Source organism: Nelusetta ayraudi, unplaced genomic scaffold, assembly GCF_046127955.1.
Source record: "Nelusetta ayraudi isolate G7.1 ecotype Tasmania unplaced genomic scaffold, CSIRO-AGI_Nayr_v1 ptg000022l, whole genome shotgun sequence".
Lineage (NCBI taxonomy): Eukaryota > Metazoa > Chordata > Actinopteri > Tetraodontiformes > Monacanthidae > Nelusetta > Nelusetta ayraudi.
The window spans coordinates 3,796,525-3,815,416 of NW_027466072.1; the positions used below are offsets into that span (position 1 = coordinate 3,796,525).

Below are 18,892 nucleotides of genomic sequence, written 5' to 3' on the forward strand. Positions count from 1 at the left end.
TAGAATTTAGAGCTGGCGTGAAAATGGAAAGATTTATTATTAGCGGCTCCGGCCTCCAGATCTACGGTCTCCTCATGTCTGTCCTCCTCGGTGAAACTGATTCATCTGTTTCATCCTCCCCGTCCTCCAGGGGGCGCTGAGCGGCTGAGCTGGGAGGAGCAGCAGACCTCCCCGGTCCTCGCCGCCCCCACCTCCCTCAGCGCCATCATCCGCACGCCCAAGTGTTACCACATCTCGTCCGTCAACGAGAACGCCGCCAAGCGCCTGTGCCGCCGCTACTCTCAGAAGCTGATCCAGCACACGGCGTGCCAGCTGCTCCGGACGTACCCGGCGGCCACCAGGATCGACTCCACCAACCCCAACCCGCTGCTCTTCTGGCTTCACGGCGTCCAGCTGGTGGCGCTCAACTATCAGACGGACGGTGAGCGCAAGGGAGACGGAGAGATGCTGTGGAGTCACGTGTGGCCTTGTAACCATACAGCCAAAGGGATAGAGCAAAATAATTATAGTAGTTATAATTCCAACATAGATGGGTTTTTCAAAACAATAGTAACACTCAATAGTAATTTATTAGCATGATTTCCTCATTTGATATCAGAAGACGTGTGAAGAATGTGTCGAATGTCTACATTTAAAAAGATCCCTGTGATTGATTGAAATCAATACTTTTGATTGTCTTTTTTTTCCTGGAAGATCTCACATCAATCATTTTGCCTTCATCCTCTATCTGTTCTCCCCAGATTTGCCCATGCAGTTAAACTCGGCTCTGTTTGAGTACAACGGCGGCTGTGGCTACGTCCTGAAGCCGGCGGTGCTGTGGGACCGCAGCTGTCCGTTCTACCAGCAGTTCTGTCCCATGGAGAGGGACGTGGAGAGGATCAGCCCCACCGTCTATTCTCTCACTGTGAGTCACACATGGAGTCGACTGAAAGATCAGAGAAATCTCATCTTGCTATAGTTTCTTCTTTTACTGTAAAAAGAAACATATGTTCGCAGTCAGAAACTGTCTGAAAAAAACCCACTGCACAACGACAGTGGAGCAATGTGACAGGTTGGCATGAAAAAAATATTGCAATAAAATTATTTTAAGAAGAGAGTCCACGTCATGAATGTGTGATGGGAGAGAGTTCCACATGTGTCACACCTCTGTTCCAGATCGTCTCCGGCCAGAACGTGTGTCCCGGCAACAGCGCCGGCAGCCCCTGCATCGAGGTGGACGTTCTGGGCATGCCCATCGACAGCTGCCACTTCCGCACCAAGCCCATCCACCGCAACACCCTCAACCCCATGTGGTACGAGCACTTCCAGTTCACCGTGCACTTCGAGGAGACGTGCTTCCTGCGCGTGGCCGTCGTGGAGAACAACAGCTCGCAGACCATGGCGCAGCGGACTCTGCCTCTCAAAGCCCTCAAGCCAGGTACGACGACTGGCACCGAGCCATTCACAGAACCTCGGCAGGGGTTTCACCTGCACGAGTTGACGAGAACATGCTTATATTTGCACGGTAAAGCTGAAAAAAGAAAAAAAACGAAATGATGATGTAATATTGAGAGATTTTTTTTTTTTCTTTTAAACACATTCTGCTGCTGCAAAAGTTGTCGCATGTGATGATTTGTATTTCACATTTGCCCTTCAGGATACAGACACATCCAGCTGAGGACGCAACATAATGAGGCGCTCGAAGTGTCAAGCTTGTTCATCTACAGCCACAGAGTAGAGGAATGTCCCACAGGGGGCGCTACGCCCTCATCGCTGGTAAGACTTCACCTTAACTGGTGGGATTTTACAGTTTGAGATGGAGCCTCACTGAAGTGTAGTTAGGCTATTTTTAATATCTACTGGTTAACACAATTCCAATGCCGCTTCAATATCCCTTTGTTGCTTACTCAGCGCATATTACTTCATTTGCTTTTATTGCGCACTTAATCCCTTTATTTCTCTCACGTGGGTTCAATATGTGTGGGTGGTGCGATGCACTGTGCAGCGTTTGATCTCCAAACACAAACACTTTAACGCCTCCCGTAAGTGAAGGTCATGACAGAGAAAAGCTAATTGAATTGAAGGCAGATGAAAGGAGCTCGAGGATGCAGTAATATTGGAAATAACAATAAACAATGCTGTTAATGGTGAGTATTCATGACAACATGCACCCTAATTGTCTGCCGCTTCCCGCTATTTTTCAGCTGTTCAGCTCAGAGGAGAAACACATCTCACAGCAGCACAGCGTGACGGTGTACGGTGCTCCAGGCCCTGAGCCGTTCACCGTCTTCAGCGTCACGGCGCAGACGACTGCAAAACAGCTACTGGACACGGTGAGTGCTCCGGCGAGATGAAACTCTTCCGCATTCCCTGAAGGTTTGGTCACGACGAGCCTGCCTCTGTCTCGCAGGTGGCGGCCGCCGCGGGAAGCCCGGCGGACTACTTCCTGTGCGAGGAGAAGGTCCCGTTGCTGAAGGAGCGCAGCGAGGTGAAGCGCTGCGCGCAGCATCGGCCCCTGGCTCCCGAGGAGGAGGTGGTCCGGCTGGTGTGGGGCTGGACCGCCGAGGAGGGATATGTGGGGAGGATCTGCCTCAAAGTCAGAGACGAGGTACGCACAGTTTCAAAAAAGAAGAAAGATGAAAAGGAAAATGCCATTTTATAATCGTCTGTTTGGCTCAATCAGAACTAATAGAAAGTTTTTAACATCTTATTTGGCCAAACAGGTTCATGTCAATATTGGGGGTCGCAACAGACATCAACCTGCAGTCAATGGCTCCCCCTTGTGGTTTATTTGTGTACTTTGCTGCACAAGCTGAGGGTTTGGGTTGTATTCAATTTTTGTTGCATTTTGGATCCGTAGCAACTGTCTATTTCTGTCCCTCTGTGCCTGCCGTGGTTGAAGTCTGCACTGGCCTGACTACACAAGTCTGAAGTCTCGATCATTTCCCACATTATATACACATTCCCCTATATGTGCGTGCTTGTCTTTGCAGAACTTGACTGAGAAGAACACGCTGCTGCTGCAGGGGGAGGAAGAGGTGACTGTGGGAGTGAGAGAAGGAGCTGGAGGATGCATCGGCGGCGGTGGAGGCGGAGGGGGAGGAGGAGGGAGTGGAGGAGGTGGAGTAACAGCAGGAGGAGGAGGAGGATCATCAGAGGACGATATGTTCTTCGTCCAGGTCCACGAAGTTTCCCCAGAGCAGCCTCACACTGTCATCAAGGCGCTGCGCTACAGCACTGCCCAGGACATCATCCAGCAGGTGAGGAGAATACGGAGGCTACGCCTGGCCAGACTCCCCCCCCCCCCCAGGAGGAAATAGAGATTACCATGCCCGGAACTCTTTTGATTGGTCCCTGCAACATCTCTTGAATCGCCTAGCTGTAATTTATAGTACATCGTTTAGATTGATGATTAACAAATGACTGACAAAGAAGAAATGAAAAGTAAAAACATCAAACAATAAAAACATTTAAAACTTCACTTTAAGAACGAGACACTCTGAAGACAGTGTGGACATGAATAACAGCAGTGAAATTTAAAAACCAGAGTGAAGAAATGGATCTGGAGGTGTGCTTTATGTTGTCCACAGACACTACGTATTGATTTAAGTAAACTATTGCCTTTAGCCAATAGGATTATCTTTCAGCCAACCAATCAAATGATTGCGGGTGAGTTTGGGGCGTGGTTGTACCTATTTCCTCCTGGGGAACAACAAATCTCGCCTACGTCTGCTAGCCCGCTAGCTCGCTAACTCAGCTAGAGTTGCCAACCGTCCCTTAAAATACAGAATTGTCCCGTATTCAACAATAACGGGGGTTTTGTCCCTTATTTCTGAGTTGTCTCGAACGTAAATTTAATTTCGATGCAAACGTTTCCATAGAGTTTTCGTTCAAAACCATAGTCTACCAAGCTGCCATTGCGCAACCCACTCACAACATATGCGTACTGGGTGCGCAGCTTGCGTAGAGTAGGCTATGAATCAGGATCGCTTGTTCTTTCGATCTTTATTTATTCCATTCCTTTGTTAAACAAAATAAAAAAGCGATTCATCCTGCACTTTATTAATTGCTGTGTAAAAACATGTTTAGTTAAAACATTTCAATACAATTTAAACATTCAGGCTATTTAAAGAAAGCAGTTCAAACTATGTGGACCATATACTTTTTTTGAAACCTTATTTTAAGTTATGATTTTTATCACTACTGGTGAGCCTCTGGTCTGTGATGATCATGGACCCGAGCACTTTGGCAGGCCTCCTTTGCTTTCCTGGATGAAAGTTGGCAACACTAAACTCAACTTGTCGCTCACACGCGTCCGTGTCCTCCCCAGACTCTGTCCAAGGCCAAGTATTCCTGCAGCATCCTGTCCAACCCCAACCCGTGCGACTACGTCCTGATGGAGGAGGTGACCAAGGACGGCGGCTCCAAGAAGTCGTCTACGTCGAAGCCCCTGCAGCGGGTGCTGCTCGACCAGGAGTGCGTCTTTCAGGCTCAGAGCCGCTGGCGAGGAGCGGGGAAGTTCATTCTTAAACTCAAAGAGCAGGTAGCTCTGAACATTACCGTGTATTTCTAACACAGAGACTTTTTAAATTATTATTATTTATTTATTTATTTCTGCTCATCCCGTGCATCTAACCGAGCCTGCGCTTTCTTTATGCATTTTCTGTCCTGTAAGTCATTTTAATGAAAGTCGTTGAACTAACACCTCCGTCGAGTCATATCAGTGGTCCCATCAACTCTGTCTGTCATTTGTTCTGCATTCTGCCTCTCTCTCGCTCTGTGTTCTGTGCTTGCAGTTGTATTTCATCACCTGAACCTGCTTCTATTAATGCCAGTATCGCTGCATTTCATTTTTTTGTGCCCTCGCTGCTGTCTTTCATTGTGCAATGTTCCTTTTTTTTTGTCTCAATATGTCATCATTAATGTTTCTAAGTATTTGTCAGTTATTTATTCATCGTCTGTCCTGTTTTAATGAGCTGTCTTATTGAATAAAGATTTTATTATTGTTTTTTTTTTAACCGCGTCAAGTTCGTTGGCTGCAAATTTTTCTACCTGTTAAATTTTTTTTTCCGAAATTGCAAGATTCACTTGCCTCCCTTAAAATGCCCCATTCAAACCTTGTGCCAACCTCTGCTTCCAGGTGGTGCGGGAGGACAGAAAGAAAGTCATTTCTTTTGCCAGCGAGCTGAAGAAGCTCACCAGCCGCAGCCGCAGCATGACGACCGGCGGCGGCGGCGGCAGCGGCGGTGTGGACGGACCCGCCCACAGTAAGGATGATAGAGCTGCATGCTGTGTGGCTCTGACAGAGCTCCAGGAGTGAGGTCACACACTTGCCTGCTGTCTGTGCATGAGGAGAGCAACAGAGGTACCTACCGTATGTCGTCTCTAACACCTAACGTTGCAAACCAGCAGAAATGTTGACAGACTCTCTCTATAGCTACTGTGTGTTTCCGTGCAGCACCACTAACTGTGCCAGCCAGTTGTGTATAGAGAGTGGTATACACAAGTGGCGGTTCGGCATGGAATCATTACACTCATGCAGTAACAGAATATTTTCTAGTTTTAATGAGATCCATTGAGATCCACAGTGAGATGCGTGGACGCTTTCACACAGGTAAAGTATTGATTTACACCAAAAACTGGTTGGTGCATGTGAAAGAATAGCAGCAACACAGAGGAACTGTGTGTCCCTGCAGCCTGGTGTGGTACATTTTGGTGCAGTGTTGTCCGTGAGAAGCCCCTCAGAGTTGTCTAACAGTAACACACCCCTAGGACTGGCTGGAGGAGAAAAGTCCTCCTTTTATTTACTCCATTTGTTAGGAAAATATCAGAGCTCCGCCCCCGAGTCTGCCTTGTTTTAGTTTTTGCAAGAAGTTTAAAAAAAAACAAAAAACATATTCATAATAACAATAATAATTATTATTATTCATGCAAGAGAGTCTGGGATGAATAACACAAACATGAAAATGAACAGAAATATGGTACTGCCACTGTGATGTCAGTGTGAAATCTTAACTGTGTGATCCTCCGCAGGGTGTCTGTCTGCAGCCGCGGGCCTGAAGGCCTGGGTGTCAGAGGGAAGGACCGGAGCAGGAAGATTCCTGCACAACTCCTCCTCTTCCTCCTCCTGCTCCTCCTGCAGGGGGCAGCGCTACTCTGTCCAACGCTCCACCTCCTCTCTGACGCCCCCCTCATGGACGCTTCACCTCCTCAGGAACTGGAAGATCCACAAATGAGTGGACGGAGGGACGTTTATCCGGTTTGAAAGCTTCCAATCTTGAAGGGGTTCCAGGGCGTTTCGCCGCGAGGCTCCTGCACACAGCGGCATGCTGGGATGCGCTGCGGGTGGAAAGACGGGATTTTTAGTCCAGAGCCCAGTTGATGATGGGTGTCAGTCTTTTTTTCTTTTTCTTTTTTTGATTGGCTGACTAACGGACAGGGTGGAAAACCTGTTCAGTTCCTCGATTGGTCACCCGCCACCTGGGGTCAGTGAAGGTCGTGCAGGCTGGTTAGCACCGGTTTGTCTCAGTTTATTGGTCGTAGCTGCTGTTATAAACATCAGTGTGTGTGCATGTTATTAGAGATGCAACAAAAGAGCTGTCTGGTTTCCCAATATGAGAGGGTTACATTGAGAGAAAAAAAAAGGCCACATTGAAAGATTTAGAGTGAAGCGTGACAGTTATTTACCCCCAAATAAATAAAACCTGCACCTGCACTGAACTTTTCAAGCCACAAATGTTCTTCTAAAAAGACCCAAACAAACAAAAAACAAGTACGTTTGTCAAGGAAGCAAAGCGCTGCTATTTTGGACCCCGCGTGCAAAGAGCACACAGCAGATAGAGGAAGATGTGTTTGAAAAACAACAAGAAAAGGATGAGAAAGCACAAAGCAGTATTCTGTCCCTACTGTTTTGGCTGAGGGCATTGTGTGTGTGTGTGTGTGTGTGTGTGTGTGTGTGTGTGTGTGTGTGTGTGTGTGTGTGTGTGTGTGTGTGTGTGTGTGAGGCTGACAAGCTGGCTTGTTTAGTTCTTTTCTTACTCTTGTAGCTAGTTCACAGTACTGTAACGGCGCAGCGAGAGCACGAGTCGTTCAGTGAGACGACCGTAGAGGGCGCTGCTGCCCCGCTGCCCAGCTGCCCACATTGCTCTGATAAAGGAACAGCAGCGTAGGGATGCACTAATGTGGAGAAAATATTGATGTGCCTGCCTTTAAAGGCTCAGTGTGTAACATTTAAAGGGATCTATTTCCATTAAATTGAATTTAGATTTTTTTTTTTTTTTTTATGTAGTATTATGCATAAATTGTCAAATTATATATTTTTGTTTTGAGTTTGATAAAGTCACTAAAATAAGATAAATGAGACATCTGCTAGTCGTAAGTATTTACTTACACACAAAGAGTCAACAGATAAGCAAGCAGCCATGTACTGATGTCACAGATATAAAAAGAAAACAGAAATTAGCATCAATATTGTTTGCAATGTGCTATCTGACCGCTAGATGCTGTTAAATGTTGCACACTGGGCCTTCAATGTATTGTGTAGGTTTATATTTGTTTTTTTTTTGTTTGTTTGTTTGTCTTCAAAGCATATTTGCACCAACAGGTGCAGTAACTCATCAACCCCAAAAATGTACAACTTACATTGACAAAATGAGAAAGACAACGAGCTGAAAAAAAGAGTAATTTACAATAGTTTCACTTCTAAATTCAATTATTTTTGTTTCCAACCAGCTGATCTCACTTCAGAATTTTGCACATTTTTATTTCCTCTTGTTGTCTTTATAAATTAATTTGTGTGTTTGGTGAGATTGTTAATAATGCCCAATGTTATGTTATTATTATCACTGTAGTGACTCATATTTTTTTTTTTTTTTTTTAGCTCTTTATTTGTTAATTTCAACGCAGTTATGAACTGAGTTGAGAGAGGAGGCACAAATTGAATCTTTGAACTGTTCATTTATTTATTCCATGTAGAATGGCCAAACATTTAAACCAGGAATTTAAATGTCCCCCACTCAAAGCTTTGTGGACAAAATTAATTTAACTTTATTCGGTTTATTGATTTTAATTCATTTCTCAGCATTATGCCTATCTTTTATGGAATTTTAATGTTACTTTTCTTTCCTTTCAATTTCAATTTTCTTTTAGAATTTATAACTTAATATTTCAGGGCCACTTTCCCTTTATCTTTATTTGATGTGTAACATTTATTTTTCATATACATGAATTTTGCCTCTTTTTGCCCCTTTTAGTGTTTTTAGTAATTCGGTAATCTTAGCCCGAGTAAAGTTGTGCTTGACTTTGAAAAGCACGGCATTTTTAGCACGTCAATATTTGATTTCTATTTATTGTGTCTCCAGTGGAAATGGTAGAAACAAACCACAGCGCCATGCTACTTTCTTTCACCCGAAGCATTTCTTAGTAACAAGTTAAACTTTAGTGCAATAGTGACACTTGTCAGAACTGATGTGATTCACAAACACAGATATGAGGAAAAAACAATGCTGTCATTGAAGACACGAGGACGATGCTTCCTGATAAAGAAGGCAGATTACCGCAAAACAACATCAACCAAGTGACACCTACAGTGGTATTGTAACACAGCAGGTTGTATGAGTGACAAGACTCTTAACACAGCTTCTTATCGCGCCAGTGCAGTGATAAGCCGTCAATCAGTGTGTTTACATGCACGCTAATGTTCCACTACAGGCCAGATTAACAACTTTTTCTGGTTTTATTTCTTCATTCCTCAATTAAATTGGGGATGTGTTGAAAAAAGCAATTTCAAATCACCACACCCAGTTTTTGTGTGTAATGTGGAGGAGGCAAAACAAAATATGTGATCAGGCTACGCAGTAAAATAACCTTGCAAAGGCGGGAATTTCATTTTCGTCGGCCGTCCAAGCGACAAATTTGAAATTCTCGGGATGAGAGAGGATCCTGAAACGTTTTGTGCATGTAAACGCAGCGACTCAGGCCGTTTGTTGGACCCACATTGTGAGGGTACCAGAACTGGGACGTGCTGCGCTTTTTCCAATTTTTCCCATTTCTCTCATAATCCTGGCCCATGTGATCTAAAAAACCTCTGAGGAGAGAAGGGAAGGGACTCCTCCTCATCCGTCGTACATTCTCCACTACATGCTGACGCCTCTCGGGCCGTACCGGGCCGTACCGGGCCGCGTTCCATTTGGGTTGTCCTTTGGAAACCTGCAAACCTCAATTCTGAATGTAACATTTCCTGATGTGTTTGAATCAGACAGATGTGTGCTTGGTGTTTATTTATTTTCTAATGTGAAGCCCTGGTTGGCAACTCTCTGTTTTTGTTTGTGTCGATGTATAATTTCTTGTAAGTATAGTGTTTTTGTTTTTTTTTATTTAAGTTAACAGACCATACTTTAATTTCACACAAATTCATGGTGATGTGTAAAATATATATATTTACATATATATTTTACTTTATGTGTAAAGTATATAGTATAGCGTTCATAATTCTGGCATTTTAGTCTACGGCAGCGTAGGTTAATGCCATTACTTTGTATTTAGGCTGCGTTATTCTCTTTGAAATGTATTTGGTGTAAACGTTAGTGTCCACTGAACTTGACATGCTGTACGTGTTGGCCAACCAAAGGCCCCGTTTCATCTGCAGCCAGCTGTCGTTTCTGCAAGATGTGCAGGAAGCACCGGGAGCGTACATGTGCACGTGTCAGGTGACAACATTTTATCTGTTTACTTGAATTTGAAGAAAATATAACTTGGTAGATGTGTCATATATCTGGACACCAATAAAAATATAAATGCAGCAAACTGGACTAGACTGTGTGTGTTTGCGTGTGTATGTGTGTGTGTGTGCATGCGCAGGCCAGAGTTGCAGTAAATTCCCATCTTTATTTTGACACAGTGGGTCTATTCTCGTCCATCAGTCATTTATTTGTGTTGCCCGTGTTCGCAAATACAATTTGCCTCGACCAGCTTTCTGTGTGAATTTAGGATTCTGTGCTTGTCAGTTCCATCCTTTACTTCTTTGTCTTTGTCTCTGCTTCTCTAAAACTGCAGTAGAAGACTGTCCTGCAATTCAGCCCTCTGTGTACACATAAATACCTATATACTCATATTTATATTCATGTGTGTGTATGTGTATTAATATAAATACAAAATATATGCATTCAATTCAGGTTGTAATTCAGTCAGCTTTGTAAGCAGGTGTACACAAAGAGGAGATTTCAGGTCAAAGGAGTTACTCAGCATTTTATCAGTGAAATCAACAATTTACAATTACAATGTACAGAATTTATTTATTTATCCAACTTATTTTAACTATAAAAACAACTTGCTGACTCGCCCCTGGTTCTAGGACACATCGACGTCATCGATACTGCTGCACTACATCGATACTGCTGCACTACATCAGTACCAGCTGCTCTTATCACCAGTGATTTAAAAGTGTCTCTTCACGCCTCGTTGTTCTGTAAACTCTTTACACGAATGATACAATGAAAAATAAATGTCTGTCAACAACAAAAAACAACAACAAAATACATTAGTTCTGTGGTTGAGGAGATGGGATGGGCCGGGGAACTCCGGGACCTTGTCTGGGGGGAGGCGGCCTCTCAGGATCTCCTGGTGCCGACTTCCAGTAGTCCAGTTCACCGTACCTGAAACTGACAAGTCGTGCGCACAATCATCCCAATCTGCCCTGAAAGCCTGCCTCCACTTTTAAAAACCTGAGGCAAAGAACTGAATCCAAATCAAATAAAAGCGAGGTAGGGAAATGTGTGGAGATCATACCCGGAGATCGGAGGAGACGTAGCAGCCGGTGGATACTGAGGCTGGAATTAGAGGAGAGAAATAACTGGTGAATGTCTGCAATGTTGTCCATTCGACATTGGAAGCATGACGTCGTGCAGCAAAGCACTTACATCAACCGGGGAAGCCAGGGATGGAGTTTGGGTTCTAGTGTGCACGTTCACGTCAGTTTGAGTAGTCGCACTTGCGCTCTGAGCCTTGTGCAACCTGTGACAGAAAGTTGGAGAAGCCAAACCATCAAAGCGGCGTCACGGTAAATATGTCAGTATCTCGCCTGGTGCTCTTCAACGTGAGGCAAATTTATTTTTACTTCAGCCGGCGGCCGAGGCTTCCTTTGAGGCACGGGTCCAGGGCGTCTCTCCTGAACGCGTAGAGCAGCACCAGAACCAGAACTACAAGCAGGGGGAGCGCCAGCAGGAAGAAGATGAGCAGACCATTTCTGAGGGAGTAGTCTGAGATGAAACACACATTGTGCGTTAACAAGAGTTAGACGATGGTGAATATTAACTACGCGTCAATATGAACTACATTTCGTTTTCTCTGTGAATGTCCAAAGTGTAACGCAACGTTTAACAGGAGCGCACCATGAAATAACTAAACCAGAGCATTCCGAGTCACATACTTCGGTGCCACAAAGAGTGTTTTGTGTGCATGTGTGGGGCAGGGCGTGTTCAAAAGGTGGACTGTGCGCGCACAGCAAAGACTTCCCAAATCTGGAGGAAGTTGGCATACTGACAATGTGGTGAAAGCTACGTCAATTCCGCTCAACAACTAAACTTGTTTAGCCAGACGAAGTACCGCCACGTTTTTACAATGTCATCAAACGCCAACAGTGCGCCAACGTCAGTAAAAAACTTAATTGTGGAAATTTCTACGGCAGCGTTGTTGCGTTCATAAGATTAAAAAAAAAAATGATGATAATTTTGATGCTACCATGTCAAGCTTAACGTTCCACACAGTCTGACTCCTGCCATTGCAATGTCAGGAAAGCAGTAAAACAATACAAAACTAAACAGAAGGATTAATGTGAGAATTGTAGTGTTTAATCATTTTCCATGTGCCTGATTCTTCCCACTATCAGTGCCTCCCAGGACCAAACGCGTGAATGTGAACTCACCGATCTGAGTGGGGCCGCTGTTAATGCTGCCACCAATTCCTCCTCTGTTGCAGAAAGGTGGCGCCCAGCCGTTGTTGCAGTGGCAGTTTCCTTCATTGTTACAAACCTGGAGCAAGAATCACAACGTCCAGGTCAGATCGCGTTCTAATTATTATTGTCATCATCATCGTCATTGACTGGTGATGTCAACAGCCTTAATAAAACCCTCCCTACCCCTTGACTGTGACAGGTGGTCTTAGCATCACAGTCCAAGCCTGGCAGCAGGGCCGAGGCGTTGACACACTGAAACTCTATGCAGGTCTGGAAACAAACAAACAAACAAACAAAGGGATATGAGACTCAGTGAGGATGTCAGTTCATCAGCTTGTCCTTCCTTCTCCTCTCTGTTCACCAATGTTTCTACCTTTCCTTCAGCACAGGGGCTGCCAGGGTTGACGTAGGCAGGGTCCAGTACGTCCGGGCCCAGGTTGAAGTCTGCGTTCACACATCTTGAGCCCTGGAACTCCAGGATGCTGACGTGGGAGTTTGGCGGGATGGTGGCGAGGTCCACGTTGGTGCACTGCACCTTCCCGCATTTGGCATTCCTGAGGTGGAGGAAGAGGACAAGTTATCCTCACATACATCATTGATAAAACTATTGGATTAGAGACTGTTTTACTTTCATTGCTGCTGATTTATCTGCATGGAATTTACCTACAACAAATTTATACATTTTCTAAGATAGGATCATTTTCAAATACAATTATTCTAGTACTTAGTTTCACAGGGTTTTCTGGATTCTTTGTATCCACTGCTCGAGTTTAATATCAGAGGTGTTGGGAGATCTATTAATTTACACTCATTTACCCAGAGGATTTCGTTTTTCATCTGGAGGGAAATATTTGTCTAGTTTCTAATTGAACAGTAATTTCTGGATGAACGGTATTTCTGTTAGAATTGGAAAAAGAAATTCCACAAATATTTCCATCACATCTCCTAGAGAATTGCAGCCTTAGGCTTTGATGGCAATAAACATTTAGACAAATTAATAAATTTACTTTAGATGCCTCTGAATCTGATCAGCGACAAAATGGTTTAGCCAGACTAGTTTGCTAGTTTGTCAGTTCTTAAAACTGACCAAAAATTCTTTGCGTAGAAGAAAAAAGATTTGCCATGCTTGCTGGGAAAAAAAAACACTGGAAAAAAGTTTGTTTGTTTTTTTAACTTAGAAATGCAGAATTAGGCGTTGGCCAAAATGTTGATATTTATGTAGCTGCAAAATTTTGAGCATTATTAGGTATTAATGCCACTGTTCATCATTTCTCCAAAAAATAATTCAGCTGTTTAATTTTGCTGAATTTTCCCACTAAGCCTGTTTAAATAATCGCTGGGGTAAAAGGCAAAACACTTACGCCACGGAACATTTAATCGGACTGCCGTTGGTGCTGATGCCACAGTTGCCAAACAGGGTTCCTTGTGTGTTTGCGTGCTCGTAACAAATATCATCTGCCTTCGTCGCCGGATCTGCTCAAAAAACAGGACAAACAAAACCCCATACTGCCGTCACCCACAACTCATCCCAGAGCAGACTGAGTGGGAAAAAAATGAATAAAAAAGGGTGTGTTGCAGCATCCAGCCGCAACGACGGGACAAACATTATTTGCAAATGACATCAGCTGGTGCACCTTGTGCAAAGAGTTCCCGGCACTGGAAGTCGTACGTCTGGCATCGGCCCTCGTAGCAGTAGGCGTCGTGACACGGGAGGCCGTCCATCATGTAGTAGTCCTCAGGGCAGGAGCCATCCTGGCCGTTGCAGAATTCAGGAAGGTCGCAGGTGTCCATGGATTGTCTGCATGGGGTTCCCGCAACTCTGAGCTGAGGAGGAGGAGGAGGTGGAGAAGGAGGAACAAGAAGAAGAACTTCACCAATTCCTTCAATTTTGTTTTTAAGCCCCTCCCTCCTCTCCCAGCTGGACGCCCACCTGGCAGTTGTCGCAGCAGCTGCCGTCAGCGCAGGCCGAGCCGCTGGTAAACCTGCAGGTGGCAGCGTCGCAGCACCTGTTGTTACATTCCTGTGTGGAAATGAAAAAAGAGGGAGGAAGAAAAGTGAGGCCTTTTGTTGCTCTTTTTTTTCCCAGAGACTTGCCGCTGAGTGGCTGGCCGAGTGTTGCTGCACCTCTGGTGAGCCGCAGTCGCACTGCTCGCCCTCGTCCAGCCAGCCGTTGCCACATTCGGCCACGCCGATCAAATCCGACGGGGACGGCTGGTTTCTCAGACACGCCCCTCCACCGCGAACGATCAGGGCCTCAAAGTCCTGCGCGCTGCAGGTGCTGAAGTCAGTGGAACCACTAGGAGGCGACAGGGAGCATTACAATAATGCAAACGCATATATACATACATATACATATATGTATAGCTATGCATGTTGTGAAACAGCGTTCATGTTGCACACTTTTAAAAAAAAAAAGGCTTATGAGTGAGTGAGTGAAATTACAGAAATGCTGAAGGAGGAGAAACGATGCGTGAAAAATAAACATTCTTAGGAAACACACAAGACTCTGGATCAAACATTCATAGCATGTGACCACCAAAGGTGCTGACCAATACTTTCTTTCTGGGCGATAGGTTTACCTGGCGGTAGCCGCCATGATGCAGTTTCCTCCGTCGCACTGGCAGCGCGTGTTGTCGTGATTCATGCCCAGGTTGTGGCCCATCTCATGGGCCACCACGGTGGAGGCATAAACCAACGCGTCGTTGGTGAACTGCGAAAAACATGGGGAGAGTCAGAGCTCGCTTTTAGCAGAGAGTCGATAAAAATGCTGGCTGCAAAATTAGGGTCATAATCATCATCATCATCATCATCAACTACAACAACAACAACAAGAATGCAATAGAGGATGGGTTTTAACAGGAACTACTTTAATAAATGGATGAACAAGTTTAAAACTGAAATATTTGATGATGAAAAACTGAAATCAAAATTTCAGATTTTACTGCCACCCTGGACTCTGGACTCTAACTTCATAAATAATCCAAAAAAAACATCAGAGTCAGAGGGCAGAAGGAGGAACAAACTTGCAGGGTTACCATCAGGCTGGGAGAGGTATGTGGGTGTGGACTCAGTCCACTTGTCTCACCACTCAGGAATGAAGACCAAAGATAAACTAACTAAGGGTGGAACTTTTTTTTTAATTGTCCTTGGAGTTTGAATATTTGAAACAGGGAGTATGGCTCCCTCGCCATTGACACGGTGCCCCTAAGTGGCCTGGTATGGAAGTGAAATGGCAGGGTTGCCTGCCCGGCACCCTCTTGCAACAACAGCTGTCTGGCTCGGCTAAGTTGTTCATTTTAACCAGGAAAGTGAAAGTGTTGATGTTAGCCTGTGGAATGCAAAGTATGTTCTTGTGAGACTGAGCTGGACAGGAAACCAGACCAGAGATATATTTTCCAATTTACTGTTTGGAAGAATTCCTTGATTATTAGGAATTCTTATAGATTTTACTAAAGGCTTTAAAAACTGTTTAAAATAATGCTTTTCTGATCAACTGCCAGCATGTGCTAATTTTAAATACATTATTTTCTTTATATGTTAATTTAACAGGATATTAAAAGTATCACAGTGTACCGAACCCTTCCCCCCCCCACCCCCCACCCCAGAAATGTCATGGAATTAAATTTCCTAAAGATGCTTTGTCATGGTGCTAAATAAGCGGCTCTTCTGCCTGAACCTGTTTGGCCGCTCTGCTGCTGCGTGTGTTTGTGTGTGTGTGTTTGTGTGTGTGTCTGGAGACAGCTGGACTCCTTGTGTGAATAATTCAAAACTGTATCAGTTTCTCTACGAACGCTCGCTCGCCCTGCCAAGCGTCAGGAGTTAAAAGCCGAGACGCTGCACTCACCAAGTTCATTCCTCCAGAGGTGGAGCTGGAGCAGACGGAGCCCACAAAGGCCATGCCCAGGACGCCGCCGTAGCTTCCCTGGCCCCTGACACACAAACGGCAAGGCTCACACTTCATGGTTCTGAACAGCATACATTTTTATTTCATACCATTCAAGGGAATTTTTTTTTTTTAAATAACGACAGGCAACTCACACGATGAGCTGACCGATGTCGTGCCTGATTCTGGGCAGGAGAGTCGACTTCCTCCACTTGACAAACCTCCCCAACACGTCGCCCGCTGTGCCGTCCAGGCCGAAGGGATTTTCGTCCTTGAAAATCACCAGGCCCACCAGCTTCACCTGGATGTTCAGCTGCTTGTAATACTAGAAATAAAAGCCCAAAGAAATAAGGAAAAAATGCAAAAGAACAACAGAATTTATATTTTTTATATATCTATATTTTCTTTTTTTTCCTGCTTTATTCTTTCAAATCAAATTCTCACCCCATCCAAAAGATTCGCCATTTCCACCATTTCCTCCCGGACTGCCGTCTCATTCTCCTTCTTGAATTTGTACTGTGGATTCAAGAATTATTTGCAACATTGAGGCAAATTAGCGCACACCATTGAGAGTAAATTGTGGACACACACACACACACACACACACACACACACACACACACACACACACACACACACACACACACACACACACACACACACACACACACACACACACACACACACACACACACACACACACACCTAGCTATATCTACATCTATAACCACCTAAAAGACGCAAACTTAACGCTCCTTTACATACATATTTGACCACACACACACACACAGACGGACGGACGCACACACCCTGAGGTTATCCACAACCAGCACCAGCTCCACATAACTGGTCTGCGGTAAATTGCGCTTCCTCTGTTGGAAGAGCAAAACATTTTAAACAAGAAAAGGAGAAACATGTTCATTTCCTGTTAGCACACGCCCAGGGCGGCCAATCACGGTGGCCGGAACACACACCCGCAGCAGAGAGGTCAGCGACCGGCCCGGCTCGAAGGGTTGGTGGCCGGAGCCGGGCGACTCCGCGGCCTCGTTGACCACGCCGCAAGTGGCTGGGCCGGACTGGACGTCCGTCAGCAGGTAGAGGACGTGCTGGTTGGTGGCGGACTGCGGCACTGGCTCCAGGCCGTAGGTCTCGTTCCCCAGCTGGATCACACCCCTGCAGAGAAGAGGAGTGAACCCGGCTGCAGTCCTAACCCTAACCCTATAATCACTTTGTTGTGTAATGCGTACTAGGAACTACAAGATGTTCCAGGAAGGATCTTCAACCATTTTAGGAAGAAAAGTATCCAACCATTTTTTTTATTAAAAAAAAACAAATAAAATAAAAACACTAGAATTTTTGATGGACAACAAAAAGAACTTGAAAAAGACAACACACAAATAAATCAATCTGATAATTAGTAATAGAACCGTCGATCAGGCCTCTTATTGTCATTCAGACATAATGAATGTCGGCTCACCAGCTCAAAATAGATCTATATAATTATATAGAATAGGTAAAATGTCTGCAAGCATCTTTGAATTTGTCCATTTGTGCCTCTCTGCTCTTTACGTTTTACATTACAAATGATATAATAATGTGTCCTCTACCAAATTCCTTTGAATTCACAGATGTGTTCATTTCCTATCATTATTATTATTATTATTATTATTATTATTATTATTATTATTATTATTATTATTATTATTATCAAATTGTGGTACGTATTGAAACAAAACAATCATTTTTTTTTCACAAACCAAGAAAATATTTTTTAGCTCTCAGACTTCTCTGACCTGAGGCCAGAGCATGTGCTGAGCGCAACCATCGAATCCTCATATCCCTCCACCTCTCCGTGGTAGTAGCAGTGCGTCTGCATGGAGAAAATAGGCAGTTCCAGTTTGCTCAAGTCACAAAGTTTAAACAAACAAGACAAAGTGAACGAAAGGTACACTCACCCAGGGTTTTGGATGGGACAGCGAGTGGTTCCCAGAGGTGTGGTGTAGATATTGTACAAAGGTTGGCTGTAAAAAGTCTCTGCAAAGTTGAGGAAAGTAGGGCATATGACGATTGTGAAAATGGAGCAATTTTTTTTTATTTTTTTACAACAGGAGAATGGCAATAAATCTAGTCTGTGCCTTCACCTGTTTTTTTGTAGGTGAATGAGGTGCGCTTGGTCCTTTATGTTGAGTGTGTATGACAGTGCCTCACTCCCATCACTCTGGTTTGGACACACACACACACACACACACACACACACACACACACACACACACACACACACACACACACACACACACACACACACACACACACACACACACACACACACACACGTGGATCAGTCAGAATGAAACCTGTGCTGACAAAGACAGTTGACTAGTGTTACCTACCGCTGGCTGCCTGTCGGTGTTCCTTCTCAGTCTGTGAACTGGCTGAGGATACACGATGGAGTACTTAGAGAGTTTTAGGTCCATTCCGTTAAGTATTCCTACAAGAGAGACACAGTTCTATTTTGAGAGTGTTTCGTGGGAACAGGTAAGACTGCATTTCTCCAGGGCAGGTGATACACAAAGAAGAAGGATTACATTGAAAACAGAAACGTCAGAGAGGTATATATTCTATCATATATATATATATTTATCACACTATAAAAGAAGACATGCGGCCAAACTACAAAAAGGCGACGGGCGGACACGTTCAAGATGTCCACGGAAGGGAACTCGACGGGTGAACCGAGTCCAGCGTCTCACCTCCATGGTCGGAAGCTGAAACGTGAAGGAGTAAAAGAGCCGCGAAAACACAATTTCCCGTCATCACGATTCCCGTCAGAGCGGCAAGATATATCCCCCTATATCACCATCAAACCGACGTTGCTGCTAATAAAACTAAGATCACGTCTGGCGGAAAGCGCTCCCCCGCTATTGTTAAGGTGCGTGGCGGTGGGCGGGGCCAGCAACAGGTGAACAACAAGACAATGAAGTCACAGAAAGTGCCGCTGGCCTCTCAACAAGCAAGATCACACATACTGCGCGTGTTCACATAATCGATACTAGTTTAAACTAACTCCACAAGTTTACATG

General features: G+C 44.6%; 2 protein-coding genes across 3 annotated transcripts in view; one reads left to right on the plus strand and one right to left on the minus strand.

Annotated features, from left to right (window-relative positions):
• Positions 1-6,151, plus strand: part of plce1 (phospholipase C, epsilon 1) — a 61,627-nt gene extending 55,476 nt beyond the window's left edge. For both annotated transcript variants that reach the window (XM_076028149.1, XM_076028150.1), the window contains 10 exons: positions 131-421; positions 741-904; positions 1,156-1,417; positions 1,637-1,755; positions 2,184-2,312; positions 2,390-2,587; positions 2,973-3,239; positions 4,310-4,522; positions 5,120-5,344; positions 6,013-6,151. In XM_076028149.1, coding sequence (XP_075884264.1) covers positions 131-421; positions 741-904; positions 1,156-1,417; positions 1,637-1,755; positions 2,184-2,312; positions 2,390-2,587; positions 2,973-3,239; positions 4,310-4,522; positions 5,120-5,299 — 1,823 coding nt within the window. In that variant the 3' untranslated portion in view covers positions 5,300-5,344; positions 6,013-6,151. The remainder of the gene's footprint in view (positions 1-130; positions 422-740; positions 905-1,155; positions 1,418-1,636; positions 1,756-2,183; positions 2,313-2,389; positions 2,588-2,972; positions 3,240-4,309; positions 4,523-5,119; positions 5,345-6,012) is intronic.
• Positions 6,152-10,204: 4,053 nt separating this feature from the next.
• Positions 10,205-18,742, minus strand: adam9b (ADAM metallopeptidase domain 9b). The gene is made up of 22 exons (XM_076028152.1): positions 18,563-18,742; positions 18,203-18,300; positions 17,954-18,030; positions 17,768-17,846; positions 17,606-17,682; positions 16,787-16,985; positions 16,622-16,684; positions 16,257-16,328; positions 15,968-16,137; positions 15,774-15,858; positions 14,509-14,639; positions 14,054-14,225; positions 13,860-13,949; positions 13,564-13,753; positions 13,291-13,402; positions 12,303-12,483; positions 12,113-12,199; positions 11,900-12,005; positions 11,093-11,234; positions 10,896-10,989; positions 10,765-10,805; positions 10,205-10,637 (listed from the first exon to the last, which is right to left on the minus strand). Exons 1-22 carry the CDS (start codon positions 18,624-18,626, stop codon positions 10,517-10,519), a joined length of 2,451 nt encoding a protein of 816 aa, XP_075884267.1. The 5' UTR covers positions 18,627-18,742; the 3' UTR covers positions 10,205-10,516.
• Between the last annotated feature and the right edge of the window lie 150 nt (positions 18,743-18,892).

Bases quoted from the DNA above. Each gene is read 5' to 3' on its own strand.
- adam9b (XM_076028152.1), bottom strand. From the start codon at position 18,626: ATGACGGGAAATTGTGTTTTCGCGGCTCTTTTACTCCTTCACGTTTCA. The intron at 16,685-16,786 runs GTGTGTGTTCCG...CTCTTCCAACAG, and splicing joins CGCTGACCTCTCTGCTGCGG to AGGAAGCGCAATTTACCGCA. The intron at 15,859-15,967 runs GTGAGTTGCCTG...TTTGTGTGTCAG, and splicing joins GACATCGGTCAGCTCATCGT to GGGCCAGGGAAGCTACGGCG.